General features: G+C 36.6%; 1 protein-coding gene across 2 annotated transcripts in view; it reads left to right on the forward strand.

Annotated features, from left to right (window-relative positions):
* Positions 1-446: 446 nt before the first annotated feature.
* The window catches only part of LOC114666146 (serine/threonine-protein phosphatase 4 regulatory subunit 3-B), a 93,972-nt gene continuing 74,104 nt past the window's right edge, over positions 447-20,314 (forward strand). Inside the window, exons 1-2 of one of the 2 annotated variants that reach the window (XM_051919368.1) lie at positions 447-969; positions 1,627-1,682. In XM_051919368.1, coding sequence (XP_051775328.1) covers positions 828-969; positions 1,627-1,682 — 198 coding nt within the window. In that variant the 5' untranslated portion in view covers positions 447-827. The remainder of the gene's footprint in view (positions 970-1,626; positions 1,683-20,314) is intronic. The other variant, XM_028820892.2, reaches the window with a different exon arrangement.

Consider the following 20,314-nt stretch of genomic DNA (forward strand, 5'->3'; position numbering starts at 1 on the left):
AAATTCTGGCAATTTTATTAAAGAATATATATATCCTGCTCGGTCGTTTCACTATTACTTTCTTTTATAGAAACGTTCTTTTTTTCAATTATACTGAAGTTTTGTGTGACGGACCGGTGATGTGACCAGGGTCGCTTCGTGCCTTAAGATGTCCCAGCAACATAGTATTGATTTAAGGCTTGATGAAAACCAAAGTCTTTTGTTCGATTTAGAATCAAACCATACACACGGAGCGATTGATCCCACTGTCAATGAGCCAAAATCGATGCTTCAGTTATCGGAGTAGCAGTTATTCGCAGGAGAGTGACGTCACCGACTCTCTCCTGGGGAAACTCGCTGCGTACGTGGGAAACGCTCACACTGCGCTCGCACTGGACTTCGGTTCTTTTTGTCCTTCCCCAATATCGTAGCCCCTGCGAGGAAACCCCACGGCGGCAGCGGATTTGATTGACGTAGAAAAAGAAAAGGACTCAGATCGGGTTACAAGATGGCGGACCGTTGGTGGAACTAGGAATTAGGATTTCGAAGGGATGTTGTTTTTGTTGTAATAGACATCTCTAAACAGCTGTTATTTTTTGCTGTTTTCCTATTTCTTTAATTTGGGCATTTTGTTTTCCTTTCAGAAGTGGAGCTGATTTCACATTCATTTGGCGAAAGGCGGGGTTTCTGTTTAAACTTTTCTTTATTTACTGTGGCAAGCAGTGCAGCGGACCGAGTAGTTGTTTGGAACATGCGGCTTGAAAGTGAGAGTTTCGGGTGCTGGTTTACGAAATAAACCTTTCCACAAGGAGTTGGCGATATTCCTGGACTGAAAGGAGGCCCGAACCATGTCAGATACGCGGCGGCGTGTTAAAGTCTACACGCTGAACGAAGACCGACAATGGGACGACAGGGGCACCGGTCATGTCTCCTCTACCTATGTAGATCGCCTGAAGGGAATGTCCCTGTTGGTCAGAGCCGAGTCAGATGGTAAATTGTTTATTTTGTTTAAGTAAAAGTGGTAGCGTCAGAGAACTCGCATAATTCATGTTTTGATGTAATCGTCGTGTCTGGACGAATACGAGCGTGAAGTGAACACAGGCTCAGGTCTGCTTGGTTTCAAGAAAAACAGAGTGGGAAGTTTGTAGCACACTGCAGTCCTGTAAATGACGAGTAAACAAACAGCTTAAACTTTTTGGGTTAGATTGTGAGACCTTCATGTGTTCGTTAACAAGTGGATAACTTGTAGTCAAAATGAAAACGTTGGATTGTTTTGTGTCTACATTTAGCTTATTTTTTTATTTGACCTTAAAAATGCTCATATTCACTTTGCAAAGAGCGGCATTTAATGTATTGAGAAAGGCAACCTTAACCGTTAAAGGCATGTCATGACGTTCGAACACCCCCGTTTAAATTCTAGCATCGGTTTGCAAGTAATAAATACAGTATATGGCTCAAGCCTGTTGCTTCTTGACAATCTGTTTGGATGTTTGCTTTGGTGGAGGCCAGGTGTGTTCGAAAGGTCCATGAATTACGTTCTTAACTTTCGTTTGATGTTTTGCTAAAATTGACGTTTTTCTTAACACGGGGCAGTTGAAATAATAAAAGAGGCCAGTTGCTAAACCCCAATCTCTTGTTTTGTTCCAGGTTCAGTTCTTCTGGAGTCAAAGATAAGCCCCAACACGGCATATCAGAAACAACAGGTAAGGCGTGCTTACTTTGAAGAAAACCGAACATTTTTAAATAAAATGGGGCCTATTTCCCAACACTATCTGATCCAGAGTAAATAATCACAAGGCATTATCTTTGTACCCTATCGTGCCATTATTGTGTTGCGACCTTTTTTTTTTTTTTTTTTAAAACTGTACCAGCTAGTTAATGTTCACAATTTATTAACGTCAGAAGATGCAGTTTTTATAGGGTGACAATGTATTGGTTTTCAAAAAAGCATTTCAACACATGCCTTTTTAGGTGAATCTTTAATTTTTTTCTAAAAAAAGACTTCTGTCAAGTTCAACTTCTTACTAAGCTTTTAAATTACTTGAATGCTTGCTGTCTCCTGTACATAATGGCAACACATTAAATAACATTAAAGCCGTGTTTTACTTTATTTTTTATTTGATTTTTTTACCATAGCAAAATTATTAGCATCCAAGGGATAAATGAAGATAGTTACATTCATCACGTAGAAGACATCATTTATTTGCAAAAAAAAAAGGCCAGACTTAATAAAGCACTTTGAAACCTAAAGAAACAAATGTTATTTTCCACTTACCCCCCTTACCTAAACCCATTCCTTCCACTCGGCTTTTCTAACTCTCATGAAATATAAAAACCCCATCAGCTGCAGTTTCATTATCCTCTCTTTTACCTGGTCTCACAAAAAAGCCATCAAGCTCTCTGTTATGCTTTGTAGAGTGAATATGAACTTAGAAGTTTCAGGCACCTTTATTTGTGCAAGGACACATATGTACCAGCATTTCACCTAGGACTGAAACATGGGTATTTATCTTTAACTTGTCAGAATACTTGCACTTTAATTCATTTTGATTACATCTTGCCTGTAGAAGGGCCCTCAGTTGCCTTGAAAGCTTGCATATTGTAAACTTTTTAGTTAGCCAATAAAAAGTGACATTTTGCTTGACTTTTCACTGCTTTAATTCATAAATATTACTTAGGAATGCTTTGAAATAATTTTTGCCTTGGCTCCTTGTGACTCACCAGTAAAAGAAAACCCCCATGTATTATATACAGTTAGACTTGTCTTGATGTCTTGTTATGCAAGATGTGGAGTTACCCCATATGTTTTGCCATCTACACCCGGAAAAAACAATTGTTTTGTCTAATTTTGGACCCATTTCATGTTGCGAAGTATGCCTTTATAATAAAAAGTAAACTACTAGGGGTCATCAGAAAAAAAATAGGGCAGTTGTTGAGGTTGTGCATGCCAGATCAGCCGACTCCAGGGGTTGAACCCCTGATGGCATACGAGGCGTCAAAGTTACTTCTTTTCACAAGACTGAAAAATAGGAATTGGGAATATGGGAATGTGGATTGTTGTTTGTTATTTCGAGGTTGTTGATCACAAATATTATTTTTGATATTTTATTCTTTACCGGTCATCTTTGCCTTCTAAGAGCCACTCCTAGAATGTTAAAATGACATTTCAAATATAAGCAGGTTGAGTGTTTTAGACAATTTCAAGGTCATTGATTATGAATATGATGTTATTTTTAACCTTTTACTAGAGATCTAGCCCTCTATGGACCTTTTTCAAAAAAATGACAAATTATGCTACAATAGAGAACATGTAGGCTTAAAATATTCAAACTGAAGTACTCATTTTAATATTTCAAATATCTGATACAATTATTCTTGTGGGCTTGTACTTCATGAAGTAAACCATTACATTCCTGATGAACACCCCAAATTAGGGCAGCTTAAACTACTTCAGGCTTTTTGTACATAACTATTGGTGTTTAATTGTAATGCAACTCTTTCCTGTCCTTATAGCCGTCCTCTGAACCAAACTGCCATTCATACAAATTCCACAGAAATTTCCTATCAACGTCTGCCATGCAGTACGCACATTACTAGTTATGGGTTACGTAAGTTCAAAACCTCTAATAGTTGCCCTACTAGGAAGTGTAAAATTTAGTGGTTTCAGTAAATGGATTGATGGCATAGTGCCCCTCTACAGCCAATTTTAGCAGTGTACTGTATACATAACGAGCGTAATTGAACAATTGTGCATTGTGCACCTTGTGAGAAGGAGAGAAATACAAAGAATATTCAAAGCAGTGGAAAAACAACGCACATTAAGAATAGAAACAAGATGTCAATGTGAACTCATCATCAAATCTCTAACATTTTAGGCTTTTTTGTAAATCCAAACCAAACGCATGTTTTTAGGTCCCAAAAAGAGGACATGTGCAGGAGAAAGAAGACATAGGATATCCTTAGCTAATTAATTGTAGTAACAAGATTCAATTTTAAAAGAAAATAAAATAATAGTTGATGCATTCCAACTATAAATCAGTTTGTGAAGTAGTTTTTTCTGTTATGAGTCTATAATCTGAGCATTTTATTTTATGACTAAGACAAAGCAAATGTCTGTTTAATTGTGATGCCTAGAGTTTTTTTTCCCTCTGTTGGTTACATTAACTTTTTTTTTGCTTACTGTTAACTGTAATTGTGTACGGCATATCTTGCCTGTTTAATATCAACATCACTCCCTGACAAATTTTTTAAAGCTTAGTAAACGCATGTTTGAAACATCATTTTAATGGTCTTATTTGGGTAATGCATCATGCAGAAGTTTTGTTGCATGGCAGCAGAATTTTCAAACCATTTTCAAATAGTTTGCAATGAATATATATACCTAATAAACTATTTCTTTATTTTTTTTTAAATAGTTAACTCATCATGCACCGACTATATAGGATTTCTTTAAAGTTAGCATTAAGGTGAAATCCGAGCAAAATGTGAGAAGCTGTAGTTATGCTTGACTGGATAAGTAAATACATTACTTCTAAGTTATCATCCAGTTATACGACTCTAAAATTGTAAGTGAGCAGATGCCTTGAACTGCTCGTCCTGATGTGTACATGCATGTCACAGAAATGGCAGTGTGTCATATTCGGATTTATAGCAAATGGTTTAAGGTACTTTTATTTTTTTTGGGCCTACTAACAATCATTGCGTCAGTAATTAGGATCTTTTCACTGAGTTGAACAAATCATTAAGTCCACATTAACAGATGATATGCTCAAAATCCTGCCCCAGAAACCATTTTGCCATATTAACCTCATTCATGCCAGCCATGTATCTGAAAAGCAAAGGAGATAAGGTTTTATGTAAAGCAGTGCTCAAGACATCAATTACCATTAACCCGAAAAGAAAAATCTTTTTGCATGTGAATCCTACTGTACAAGCCTGTAATTTTAGAATTGCAGCCAGAAAAAAAAAAAAGCTTTATGAAGCAGACAGTGAAAAATAAAGCTTTAGCTTTTATAATTTATCAAGATTATATATGATTTGTTAAATACAGAAAATGATCAGATGTACTACTTGTTTTTCATAATGTATACCTAAGGGAGAACAGAGCTCCTTGATATCTTTCTATGCTGAAGGCGGAAGATGATTTTGTTAAAGTTAAATGAGATTGTTTTCATAAATTTGGATCAAGTAATGTAAATTCTGATGATTTCATTTTGGAATGTGGAATTAAATAGGACTTTCCATCTGTATTTTTGGGTAGCAGGGATGCTTCAGTCAATCCAGTCTAAATCTGTAAATTTTCACTTAAAATGACTTGATTGGTCAATTTACCAATCTTTTCATCCCCTGCTTTTCTAAGCTTTGCGGCAATTTAGTTGCAGTGCTTCTTTATGTGACGTATTCCGGTAGTTGAGTTTTTGTGCAAAGTTCCTGCAGTGTAAACAAAGAGCAGGCAAGGCTTGTTTCATCAGAGAGCTTACCCTTTATGTTAAAGAAAGTGGAGTAATAAACTGAAAAAACTGATTTGAAGAAGTCATCTGTGCTTTTAGACAAATGGCGAGAAAAGCTATTTTAATGAATTCATACCTTTTTATTTTGGCCTTTAAATTAAAACTGACACCATTTTAGTTTGGACAGCAAAATTGTTTTAAGTTCAGCAGCTTAGATCTTTAATTGGAAAAAGAAAAATAAGAATTTGGAACTGCTGCTTAGTAAACAATAGAAATGTTAGCTTATCAGCAAAATGCATCCTTTACTTATAAACGTCTTGTAAACATTTGATACATTTTCGGCTTTTTTAAAGACTTGTACTATGTTTATTATTTTTATGTGTCATACAGTAAGAAACAAGTACTGCATAATTGAAATGGTAATCCATATTTTATAATTGCACCTTAAGAATTACAAATGTCTAGGTGATACACTGAAGAAAAAAATTCTAACATGAGCATCATTAGGCTTTGCACCTTAGGAAAAGTTACCCAAACTATTTTATGACATTTCATTAATTATTTACCGGTCTGATGTTGATCTTTCTGATCATAAGTTAGGTCATTACGATAGGAATTGACAAGAATAATTCACAATTAATTGCAGAACTGCAGTGTTTGCTGTAATTCTCGATTTATTATCAAAAATTAATTTGAGGGTTACTCTAGAGCAGGGGTCTCCAACTCCGGTCCTGGAGAGCTACTGTGACTGCAGGTTTTCATTCTAACCCTTTTCTTAATTAGTGACCAGATTTTGCTGCTAATTAACACTTTGCCTTAATTTTAGTTGATGCACATCTTAAGACTCAGCCCCATTAATAATTTTTTTTACTTAATTAGCAACCAAACAATATTAAAGACACAAAATGAACCAACACATAAACAACAACCTGCGTCCATCACACTAACTGAAAATAAAGAAAGGTGAAGGCCTCAGTAATGTTGATCTGCTCAGGTCTACAAAACATTTTGACAGCGCTCTTAAAAAAGAAAATCAACAGTTTTGAAAATGTCTGCCATAGCAGAATGAGCACCATGGAATTAAATAACTGGTTTAATTAGCAACAAGAATTGGCTTCAAATTAAGGAACTGAATGAAGTGACGTTGGTTGGAGTTTGAGGCCTCAACTTAGTTTGTCATCTGTTGGCTCACTTCACATCAAATTTATGTTTAAGTACTGTTTAAGGAAAAAAAAAAAGAATCAATTTAGCGGTCAGAGTCTCAGAGTCAATTAAAATAAAGGGAAATAGTTAATTAGCAGCAAAAACTGGTCACTAATTAAGAAAAGAGTTAGAATGAAAACTTGCAGCCACAGTAGCTCTCCAGGGGCCTCATGTATAAATGGTACGTATGCACAGAAATGTTGCGTACGAACGTTTCCACGCTCAAATCGCGATGTATAAAACCTAAACTTGGCGTAAAGCCACGCACATTTCCACGGTACCTCATACCCTGGTGTACGCAATTTCTGCACTCGGTTTTGCAGACTGGCGGCACCCAGCGTCAAAGCAGTGCTACTGTTCCTGTGTGGTTACCCTTTCTTTCTTAGACCCACATTCCTGACGCGGCTTTATAAATACACTGAAATTAACTGCATAGTGTTTATTTGTGTAATGCATCTGATTGTAATTAACCTGTAGCAATATAATGGTCCAGGGAATAGCCATAGTATTCCAAATACCATAACTGCATTAGCGTTGTTACTGTCACTGCATCTTCTTCTTTCGGCTGCTCCTGTTAAGGGTTGCCACAGTGGATCATCTTTTTCCATATTACTCTCACTGCACCACTCAGAGTATGTATATCACTGTATCTGAGTGGGGAATCACAGCAGCAGCTGATCGAAAAGAGAATTATCGGTATACAGTTTCAGGAACAGTGTCATCCCAAGAACTATAAACGCACTCAATCAAGTGCTCCTTGTAGAACTGTTTGTACTTATAAGTACAATTACCCCACTGTAAACTTGCACTACAGTTATAATATTGCACAACCTGCGCCACTTTATAAAGCATGTATGATGACGATATCATTTTTAAGATGAAATGCAGCAAAATATGTTGCTTATAGTATACAGATAAAACTTTAACTTCATTTAAATAATCTGTATTGTTGTTAATTAAACATGTGAGGACATGTGAGGCCTTAGCGCTAGCTAGTTCATGGATAGCTCCTGCCTTGCGCTGTATTATTGCTGGTGCTGACGCGACACTGGAAGGATAGACGGACAGAATAATTAAACGTGTACTACGAAGATATTTCAATGTTCCTTAAAAGTTTTGAAGAATCAGCGTTATAAGCTTACAGATGGCTTAACGTCTATTACAGAGCTGATTGTGTGGCGATTGGGTATTTGGAGAAAGAAAAGTAAGGACAGGAATTGGAGGTTAGTATGTTTGAAAGAGACAGTACTTCTGTAATAAATTATTTCATCGAAGGTCGCGCATGGCGCAGCAAGTCTCTTGTGTGAGATATGAACAAGCAGTGCGCCACTGTGTTCCCATGTTTATAACATGCTTTCATTCCTATCATGATGAAAATGATATCACGTATACATCTCAGCATTTTAATTATTCAGAGAGCTGTAATATCATGAATGTAATGGATTCTGTGTCCTGTCTGAGAGAGAGAAAGAATGGAAGCACGTAGTGATTCACACACAGCACATAGAAGATCAAACACAGAACAAAGCATTTAACGTGCTACTTTAGTTACAATGGGATTTGAGAAACTAGTAAAATAAAAGATTTTAAGATTAAGTTTATGATGTTCTACTTTAATGACAAAATAAACTACGTGATTAAAGTGGAAATTTCAAGATTAAAGTTGACATTTCGTGCTTTTTTCCCACTGTGTGACTATTTTTTTTCTCTGTACCCTAATAAGCTTTCAATATGACACTCAGACGGTCCACTACAAGTTGCCTTTTCACACCAACTTTGATATGTGACAACTTTTTTTATTTCGGGCACTGTGCGACTTTGTGAACTTGAGCTTTTGAGTTTCTCTGACACTATGTCACTCGATCAACTTTCTTTTGTTGATTATACCACTGTTTAAACCAACAAATAGTACGTTTTTCCTTTGCCTCCACTTGGTATTCGCTGAAATTCTTATATTTTCACCCGTGCTTTTCCCATTGTCTTTTCATAGAAGGCTGTTTATATCGATTTGCATATTCAAAGACGCATAATTCTGGGAGGAGTTGGGGCAGGACAGAAGGCACGTGCATGTGCGTTACTTTTCACGCTGATCGGGATTTATGTAGTGGAAGAACGTGAAAGTTTGCATACACACAGATTCCTGCATCTGGATTTTTCTGTGCGTATGCACATTCCCGCTTTTGTGTTTACGCCATGTTATAGTGTGAGTTCTACGCACGGCGTTATACATGAGGCCCCAGGACTGGAGTTGGAGACCCCTGCTCTAGAGTACCTCTTTCTCTTGCATGATTTGGCTCAAAAACTAATCAGCACATCGTTATCTCATAACAGGCTTAAGTTTCGAGTTTGGTATTTTTTGTTTTTTTTTCCCCGTTTGGAGTGCATTAATGATAAAAAATTAATAAAACCCATGAGTAAATGTATATTTACATTTAAGCAGTGTTTAATTGCCAATGTTAATTGATTGTATGAGAATATATATAAGATTTTGTTTTGTTAGATAAATTAACTTTTTTTTTTTAATTAAACCTTCTTTCAGATAGGTACATTACAGAAAAAAAGCTTGTAATTTTATATAAAGGATTTTTTTCTTTTGTGCCATATGTAATATGAATACATATTCTTGTACATATTTTATTAATATATTTTAAGAAAATGTTATTTTAGTATTTATATAGTCACTGAATAATAAGCCCACAGAATTTTATTTTATTAATAAAAACTAAACAGTTAACGCCTGTGGTCTATAGTTCAATTATAAAAAATACCAAAGGTAACACTTTAATTTAGAACATAAGGCTTCTATGCATCTCGTTAAGCAGGAGCTTAGAGTGTAAAACATTTTTTAAAGGGGTAAAGGAAAAAATCTGTATTGGAAACAGCCGATCAAATAACTTCAAATCGGTGATAGGTATTAGTTTTAAGAAAAAACCTGAGCAGAGCATCCCTAGTAGAAAGCATATGCATTTATAAAACTGTAGAATAAGTCGGAAAAAAGAGACCTTACCATCATGGTTAACCATGCAGAGGAAATCCTGCCCTAACAGCGACATTTATGTAGCACATTTTCATACAAATGGTGTAGCTCAATGTGCTTTACAAGATGAAGAAACGTTTATTTGAATCAAAAATAAGATTAGCCAATACTAACGAACAAAGAATAAATCAGGGTCAGTTGGCTGGGAGGACAGAAAAAAAAACAAAAAAAACTCATGGGCTGAAGAGAAAAAACAAAATCTGCAGAAGTTCCAAGGCCAAGAGTCTGCCCAGTCCCCACTGGGCATTCTGTCTAACATAAATGATCTAAATCAGGCCTTGTGGCTTTCAGGCTTCATGTGAAAAAATTTGATTATGGTTATTTGGACATCTGGGGTACTTCCTTCAATCCATCAATGTAGACTGCAGAGAATAGTAAGGATTAGTACGGATTGCGGAGACTTGTTGAAAATGATAATGCATATGTAGCTTATCAGGGATACACTGAAATAACTATAAGAAGGCCATGTTAAAATAATAGGTTTGTAGCTGTTTTTTTTAAAAAGCTCCACTGTATTAGCCTGGCGAGTTTCCATCGGTAAACTATTCCAGATTTTAGGTACATAACAAAAGAAGACTGCCTCACCACTTCTTTTAAATTTAGCTCTTGGATTTATAAGAAGACACTCATTCGAAGATCTAAGGTCACAACTTGCAATGTACTGTATAGTAACAAGCATTCCAAAATATAGGATGGCACAAGATTATTTAAGGCTTTGTAAACTATTAGCAGCATTTTAAAGTCAATTCTGAATGGCTTGGGTAACCAATGTAATGACATCAAAACTGGACAGATGTGCTCAGGTTTTCTTTTCCTAGTTAAGATTCTGGAATCTGCATTCTGTGCTAGTTACAACCGATTAATATCTTTCTTTAGTAGTCCGGAAAGGATTGTGTTATCGTAATCTAGTTTACTAAAAACAAAAGGGTGAACTAAATTTTCAGCGTCTTATAAGAGATCTAACTTTTTGCTATATTCCTTAAGTGAAAAACTGCAGTCCTGATAATCTGATTAATATATGATTTAACATGTAGGTTAGAGTCAAGTTTGAGAAAATTACTACTCATCCATTCAGAAACACAAGTAAGACATTAGGTCAGTGAACCAAGAAAGTCTGGGTCATCAGGCGCTATTGATAAATACAGTTGTCTGCCATCTGCATAGCTGTGGTAGTTCACGTTATGCCTTGAGATAATCTGACCTAATGGAAGCATGTAGATTGAAAACAGCAGTGGACCCAGGATAGATCCTTGTGGAACACCATATAGAATATCATGCATCTTTGAAGTATAATTACAACTAACAAAGAATTTTCTACCTGTTAAGTAAGACTCAAACCAATTTAAGACATTGCCAGAGAGCCCCACCCACTAAGGCGATTTATAAGAATATTGTGATCAGTGGTATCAAATTCCGCAGTCAGATCTACGAGGATGAGAACAGATAAATGGCCTCTGTCAACATTAACCCGCAAGTCATTTACTACTTCAGCCAGTGCAGTTTCTGTACTGTGATTTGTTCTAAAACCTGACTGAAACGTGTCAAGAATAGCATGTCTATGTAAGTGATTATTTAGCTGCGTAATGATTGCCTTTTCTAGAACTTCACTTAAAGGCAGGATAGAAATAGATCTAAAATTGTCAAAAACAGAAGAGTCAAGATTATTTTGACATCTTGTGTGGGTGTTTATCAACAACAGCCTTAAGACACTTTTCCCAGACCCCCATATCTAATGATGAGTTTACTATGTCAAGCACACTATCAGCATATCAGATACTTCTTTGAAAAAGCTTGTTGGTATTGGGTCAAGGACCCAAGTGGAGGTTTTCACTTGAGAAATTCTACATAGATTGGATAAATCAATCCTGGTGAACGAATTTAATTTGCTTAAAAGGGAATAACGGGATTTAATAGGATCAGTTTTGGGGAGATGTATGTTATTTATGATATTATTAATTTTGTGTTTAAAAAATATAGCAAAAGCCTCAAGTTTCACTGGTAGTTTTTTGGAGGCATTCCATTGAGTGACCTGGGTTTAGCGAACGATCAATAGTAGAGAGTAAAACTCGGATTACCAGTATTCTTTATAATTTTAGAGAAGTAGCACCCCTCTCCAGGCAGACTGTGTTATTAGCCTTCAGTATTTCATAGTGCACTATCAATTTAGTTTTTCTTCATTTACGTTCAGCTCTCTGAAACTCTTTGGGTCTTCCATGGTATAATAGTGCTGTAGGGTTTTTTAACTATATTTTCAGGAGCAGCTATGTCAGTGGCAGATCTTACCTTAGCATTAAAATTTTTAGCCTTATGATTTTCATTATTATCATTATTGTAGTAAGCACTACAAACGGACTGTTTTTTTAGAATATTAGCAAACTTTGAAGTTGCAAGTCTATCAAAATAGCATTTTTTAACAATACGCTTCTCATTAGTTGTGGCTATCAGTATTTCTACATTAGTCAGTCAGTCATTGTCCAACCTGCTATATCCTAACACAGGGTCACGGGGGGTCTGCTGGAGCCAGGATATTAAACAATGGTCAGATAAACAGATGCCCACGATCTTCCTCACATCAACTTTTAATCCTTTAGTAATCACTAAATCCAGCGTGTGACCCTCCTTTATATGTGGGTTTGCTAATTGCTGGCTCAGGTGAAAAGAGTGCGGGAGGTTCATGAATTCTTTTGCTTTTGGCTCACACTGTTTATCGATATGAAAATTGAAGTTGCCAACAATTAGGAACCTGTCATAGTTATTATAATTGACATTACCGAAGTACTCCCTATATGATTTCCTCTGTGCAACAGTGGCCACAAATTACAATCATCTAAGCAGAATCAGCATTTACTCAGCCTGTGGTACAGGAGTTGCCCTCATTACATCAGTACATAACTTATTTAATAAAAAAAAAAAAAATCTTTTCATTTTGAACTTTTTCAAACTTGGGAAGTGACTTTAAACTTCAAAGCCATATATAAGAAAGCCTCATTCTTTGTATTATTATTATTTGATGAAGAATTTTCAAAATTTCAGAAATGGTAGGACATAGATAAAATACTAATAATGGAAAAGAGTGACTTTTAGATTCTATTTGACCTCTGTTAAAAAAACAGTAAAACAACAAGGAATGTAATGTTTTTCCACAGCAACTTTTATGTTTCATTTCATTAGTACACTCTTTTTGGATCTGGTACTTGTAACACGTTATGAAAAGTTGGGCAGGACAATAGAAGACTACAAATATGCCTGTGGGATTTTTTTTTTTTTTTTATATCATTCAGACATCATTACATCAAAAGCAGACATTTTTCTTTGAATATAACAACCTGGGGTTTGAATACTTAAGAAAACAAAATTCACAATTGCTATTTACAAAAAAATAAAAATAAAATCAAGTTGCTGCGTGAAATATTACTTTAAAAATCACCACTTCGTTTTTATTGGTAGCAGGGGTTGAGATCCAGGAAATTAGTAAGCCTTGACGTAGTGAAAACTTGCTGTCATTAGGAGGTTTTGATCATTACATTTATTCTCAGAAAAAGCATGTACAAAGCATTGCATATTTTGGTTTGAAAGATGACATTTTTATTAAATCTAATTTTTTTTCCTGTCCTGCCTTCTTATTAGCTTTAGAATTAATGTTTTTTATATTATATATGATTCTTTATGTCAACAATTCTTAAATAGTTATATACTAATATTTATCAGTTTGAAGTATATTCTTGTACTTTAACCTGTTTCCATGTTCTCCTTGTGCTCACGTTTGATCTGGAATTATGACATATTAAATAATAATTTGACACATTGGAACGCTGCATTCAGTAAGTACAATGCACACTGCTTAGCGTTTAATTTGTCGGCCACTTTTTGCCAGCCATCTTTTCTGGTTTGGGCTGCTTTTGCAGTGTTACCCGTTGTGCATATTAAATCTTGAAATTCTTCATGTCCTTCGAATAAAAGGTCTTGCTCCGATTGTGTGGAAAAAAAAAATGCACCCGTTCTTCCGTCCTTTTGTTGCAGCCTATCAAAGACTTGATCATGTTTTCTAGACTCAATATATATGGGCTTTTCAATCAGCGCGGGCGCGCACATTCATCTCGGATGATTAGATCCAGCTAGACTAATCTACTACACCGGTACGTTTGAAAAACCGACTTATCCTGGATGAGTTTCACTGGCATTAACTCATCCAAGATGAGGCATCTGATCTCGGATGATTTAAGCGACGTACGGAAAATACCCCCCAGTTTTTTAAATTGCGTTGTCATCAAGAAATAACTTCAAGTAAATAAGTCATCAAGAAATAACTTCAAGTAAATAAGTGGATCTTGGCTGTCAACATTCAATTTTATTCCTGGCTGCCCCACAAAATCAAAATAAAGGGGGTGTTGGTTTATTTGAAGCAAGGTCAGCAGAAGCCCATACGTGAGTGTCACTTTCAGATTCATCAAAATCACTTTGTATCTCAATGGCCCGTTTCAGTTTCACTACCCGAAGACAGATTAACTTTGTCATCATTTCTACTGAATTGCTCATCACCACTGTTCTTATCACTGTCAAGAACACCTGGGCTTCTGAAAAATGTGTCTTATCAGACGCCATTATGAGGCTAGGAGAAGATGTGTCTACCACATTGCCAAGGTAATGCTCGGGCCTGACGCTTGTGTAAGACATGCCTATACAGTTGCCCAAATAATGCTTGGAACTAATGCTATTGGCACTTTTACAGCCTGAGTAATCCTTGGGTCTAACCTTTATGCAAAATACGTTTAATTAGTTGGCCAAGTGACACTCAGAACTAATGCTTCCAACTCTGTTTTCACAGCTTTTATTTGGGGGGGGGTCTGGTTTGGGAAGAGACATGGTGTTGCGTCAGCTACCATAATACCTTGTGTTAAGGAGCATTGCAGCTGTATTACTGTAAAGGTTAGAAAAGCAAGAGCTGAAACGATCATCTATACTGTGGAGAACTGATCTGAAGTTTAAAATACCTAGTACAGTCAAAGTAAATGGCCTGCACCATGAACAGAAAGACACTGCCACAATACGAGTAAAAAATGTTTTGTAAAATGTTCATTATAGGATTGCTGGATCAACAAGAGACTCACTTTTTCATGTATTAAGGGCCATATGTCTGTTTCGGCAATCCTTTTGCTGACTAAACACAATTTTTCTAAATCTTTATCGAATGATCCCTTTAAGCTAAAACTAAATTTTTTTCTCAATAAGTAAAATCATCAAAACTTGATAAACTTAACTGAGCATAAATTGAAAAGTAAAAATATAGAAATATCTATTTTAAAGAAATTGAATTGAAATAGCATTGGTGGTAATTTGGGAGCATTAGAGAAACTGGCAGTTGCTTTTTTTGGGGACAGGCATGTATGAGATGAAATCAGGCTGTCTTGGACCTCAGCTGGACAGCCTTCCATTGAGCAGCAGCAGCTGTAGTAGTTGTATATCCCTGATTTGTGTGTGGGGTGCAAATGGTTGCCCACTTATTTTAAACATCCTTAAAAATGGTTCTTTTTCATTCCAAATAGGACTTCTCACCCCAGAACTGTTGTAGTATACTTGCTTGCTTTCTTGGAAACAGTTTTATAAATAAGTCCAAATAGATAAACTTTAATTTGGAAAAAGCACATCTTATAAAAAGTATTTTCATCATTATTGCAGTGGGCTTTTTTACTTCCATGTATATGGACATTTGGTAATGGGGACAAAAACCTGTCATTGAGGTAAGTCCGGGTTCTAATTCTGTGATGTTCAAAATACCAAGATGCTGATTTTTAGCATGGTGTCTGTAGAACATATTTACCATGCTAACTTCCCAAAAAAAAAAAGATGCAACTTGTTTGTAAAAGATAAGTCATTTGTTTGTCTTGTCACATGCTCCAGGCCTATTGATTTTGGTCCAGTACTTCTCTCCATATCCTTCAAAAACAGTTTGATGCATGTCCAGCAATAACTGCTGTAGAAATTGTTTAACCTCCTTGGCATTAATCCCAAGCGTGACTTGGCTGTGAATTCTGTGCAATTATGGTTAAACCAGAGTTCGTTCGGCTCAGGTGGCATGCAATGATAGTTTATATTGTAAACCCCGAAAAACAACTCGGGACAGTATTCTACTGCCATCTAGTAGATGAAACCAGCAAGCCCGCGATTCTCGAAAGAATTACAAATCCAAGAATGGCAATCACTTTCTGTTCCCTCCGATATTTGGAAGGATGAAATATCATGGAGGGTGGGTGCGTTCTGGGAAATGTCATTTAATTAAATAAACATATTTGTACTAAAGCGGTTTCTTTTTGGAGCTGTGACTCATCTGGTTCTGGTGTTTCAGAATCAATGCAGTCTCTTTTTTGCTTTTCTATGGCTGTGTTGTCAGGAGAAGTGGAGCCGTGACTCCTTTGCGTCTGCTGTTTCAGAGGCATGTTGTAGGCGCCTTCGTTCATTGTTTTTATCCATACGGGCTCATTTTTGTACTTCCGTTACTTGAGGTGTTTCATTTTGGAGCCGTGACTTCTTTGCTTCCGGTGTTTTTGAAGCGCGTTGTAGGAGCCAGCCTCCGTTTATTGTTTTTATCCGTGTGGTCTCGTTTTTTTTTCTCTGTTATTAAATTAGCGTTATGTGATTCAAACATGCCACACAGACTGCTGGAACAGTGGATTAGAGCAAGTTTAGTTTACAGGTTGTGTTGTTTGGGCGCTACTTACTGACTCTGGGAAGCCGCTGTGTTTGACTCTGGGGCGCCGCGGTGCAGCCGTGACTTCTTTGCTTGTGGTGTTTGTGAAGCGCGTTGTAGGAGCCTCCGTTTGTTTTTATCCATGTGGTCTCGTTTTCGTTTCTCTGTTACTGAATTACCGTTATGTGATTCAAACATGCCACACAGACTACTGGCACAGTGGATCAGAGCAAGTTTAGTTTACAGGTTGTGTTGTTTGGGCGCCACCTACTGACTCTGGGAAGCCGCTATGTTTGACTCTGGGGTGCCGCAGCGCAGTGCGCATGCGCTTCGGTGCGTCCGCCGTGCATAAATTAAACTGTCGTATAGTAATACAGATATCATGCTGAAAAAGAAATACTGTAATGCTTTCTGCCCCTTTATGGTAAATTAATATAACTCATCAGTATTCATGAGAGGGAAAAGGCCTCCAACTGAAAACACAATGGCAAATGAAAAGCCATAAAGGCAGTTTTAGAATGAACTGAAACTGAACCATTGCTCGAATCGAGCAATAATGATGACAATGTGAACTGGTCATCAGACATTGTTATGGAAAGTGAAACTGATACATGATGTGGCACTATATGACCAATCTACCATGATATTCCTGGTGATTTTGACCATATGAAGCTTCACCATGGTGCAACAGTTGCCGCATTACTGACTTTCTATCATCTTGTGTGCAAGCAACAGAAACATGCATAAGAAAAATGAGAAACGTGCTTCTAATGACCCGATTGCAACAACAGGCAAGTGTATTGGTGACTGTCTCAAAACACATGACACACAGGACGTGTATTTAATCTGCATTAGTACAGCAGTGGACACTTTGTACCTTTTAATAGTATATTTTTGTTGACGTTTTGGTATGTAAATGTTTTTGAAACGCGTAATAACATTTTGTCTTGTTGAGAAAACATTTTTGTCTAGTTTTTCCTGGGGTAAACAACACTAAGGAGGTTAATTTAACTGGGATTTTTGTGGTCTGCTCCATTTACTCATAGGACCATGTCTGCTGATTTGCTAAAGTTTTGCATGAGTAGTTTTTCAGATAATTACATTTGAATAAAAGAATAATCTTAACAGCCTGTGTAAAGTTATGGTACTTGTAAAAGTTAGCGTTTTTTTTTTTTTGTTTTTGTTTTTTTTTAAAATCAGTTTTATTCTCTCAAGTTCATGTTTGATCTGATACTGTTTTCAAATAAAGGCATGGTATAACGAAACAATTTAATTTCGGTTTTTATTCAGTTTGTATTATTGAATAAAAGCACACTTGTTTCATTGATTTGTTAGAGATTCAAATCAAATGTATGTTTTTATTATGTAATAGTAACGATAATAGCAGCCCAATTGTCAGCACTAAATACAGGAAGGACTTGGGATTGAACCGGCAACGTCTTGCTTATGAAGCAGCAGTTCTTACTCCAGCACCAGCAAATCAGACATTTGTAAGACCGCTGCATTTCCTCTGTGAAAAACACAAACACACGTGTGCATGCAAACGTCTCTAGTTCATATCGATTGATATTTGGGCTTCAGTTTTCAGACATTGATGGCAACATGTACATTGAACAAGTTTTTTGTTTTTATTCCTGAATAAAAACCACACTTTATTATACCTTTTGTGAAATAGTTTATTTGATATTTGGACTTCAGTCTTCACACATTATACACTTCACATCAACATTTTGTCATTATTACTATAACATGAAAAAACGTTCGGTTTTAGTTATGTTTTCAAAATTTCTTGCCTTGCAAGAAATGGCACTCTACATTTATACAGATCATTGTAGACCTGGAACACACATGGAATATATGTAATTCAAATAGCAATATTTATTTTCCTGTTCGGTTCCAGACACCTCACTCCCAGATAAACAGACTTCAGCTGTGAGAATTTTGTGTCCGATTTCAGCTGCCCCAGTTAGGGTTGGGGTAGCAGGCTGCCTGCCTGCGGTCGACTGACACATTTGCAAAACAAAGACGCTATTGTTGCACAGTTAACACAATGATGAGGAAGTGCGAGTAAAATTAAGGTGGCTCGGCATTCTGAATATTTTCATAAGCTTCAGGGATTCTAGTGTTAAAAAAAACACACAGGCAAACCGATGCACTTTCACAATCAAAGAAATTTATAAGTAAAAACAACTGACTGCTTCTTTGTCCTACCACAGCACATTCTGGATAATGAAGAGAAAGAAACAAACCATCATAGATCTGTAAAGACTGACGTGCGTTAAGCTAGCCTTGTGATAGTCTATGTATTGTGTGTTTACTTCATTTGATCCCGAGTGTTTAGTTTTAAAATAAATATTAGTTTTTCATTTGATCAGTTTCCTGTTAATTTTAATTTGTGTACATAATTATTATAACTTAATGTACTTGATTTATATCATTGTACAGTGCAATCGAGTATCTCACCCCTCGCCTGTGAACCTTGATGATGGTCTTAATTTACAGCTTTTGCCGGACACATGCAATGTCACCCATGCTTCAAATGTCTGGCCTTCAGCAGCCTCAAAATTTGGCTTAGTGCCTTTCTCACTGCCAGCAAAGCCATGGCAGCGTGCATTGCCTGACAGCAAATGCACAGTTGCATGTGCAAAGAACAGTTGACAGAAATAACTACAGGTGAACAAGGTCATTTCATGCTTGGCATGAAAACAGAATGTAGGTGCAGATATCACGCTGCTCAAGTTCAACATATGAACTTCATTGCAAAACATGGTAATACCACCATTGGGCTGAGAAGAGGAATTACACCCATGACTACTGCTGACAATGAAGCACATTCCACACGCCAATGACACTGGTGTTGACTGCAAGATGTAGAATGCGTGCACAACAAAGACTGAGTGACCTGCACAACCTTACGCTTTGTTTGCAAAACAAAGTCATTCACACTTTTTAATTTAATTCACACAATCCATAACCTCGGGTCACAGTCTCCCACGATGGAACAGCAAGAAGCTGATGCACATACCAAATCAAAAGATCAGTCTGAACCTATACAAGAAGTATGTAGATAAATGATTTACAACTCATATAGCTCCATATGTTTTCCCTCCATTAGAGATGATGTTTAGTGTATCATGACTCTCCAAACTCCATAGGCATACTGCCCTCCCCAACCAAACTCCCTGAGCTTCAAATGAATTGTCATTTTATTACGATCCCTGGAAACTTTTAAAGTGGTACTTCATCCCCCTGCCCTTTGATAGACTTTTACTTTATCATGTTGGTTGAGGGTGAATACCCCCAATTTGATTGAATGTTAATGGATTATGGAGCTCAAAGCTAACACTTTTATATCTGATTCCTGCATGTATTTATCTGTAATTCAGACACTGTATGTACCTTCCTGTTAAGATGAAGAACTTAACCAAGCACTTTCATAGCCTGAAAATGTAAATATCTCTTCTCATTTGCTTACAGAACTACAGGATTTTGTTCATGCAAACAGCCCTTACACCCAAGTCTTAACAAATGGAACACAAGTTAAAGAATAACACAAACTACCAGCACAGACAAATGCTGTTTAGCTTTCAGAAGTTAAAAAGTGCTTCCTCACCTCTTTTACATATTATGACACTGATTTTAACTCCCTGCTGGAGTTTCAGGAGCTGTGGATAAAAGGCAAGATCACAGCTGTGCAGGAGGGGAGTGAGTGGTATGATTCCAAAATTATGAATGGCATAGTTTGGAGGGAAAGTAGGTTCTGATGCTCTATTTGCACCAGTATGTCAAACATTGTCACCGCCAGACCTATGTTCATTACTCATAGTGCTGGGCGGTATGACCAAAATTCTATATCATGGTATTTTTCAAAATTATACCGGTTTCACGGTATTGGACGGTATTTTTTTCCCCATGCGTGAGTGGATGTTAACCACATTTTCCACTGCAATTACTGGCTAA

Source organism: Erpetoichthys calabaricus, chromosome 15 (assembly GCF_900747795.2).
Source record: "Erpetoichthys calabaricus chromosome 15, fErpCal1.3, whole genome shotgun sequence".
Taxonomy (NCBI): Eukaryota; Metazoa; Chordata; class Cladistia; order Polypteriformes; family Polypteridae; genus Erpetoichthys; species Erpetoichthys calabaricus.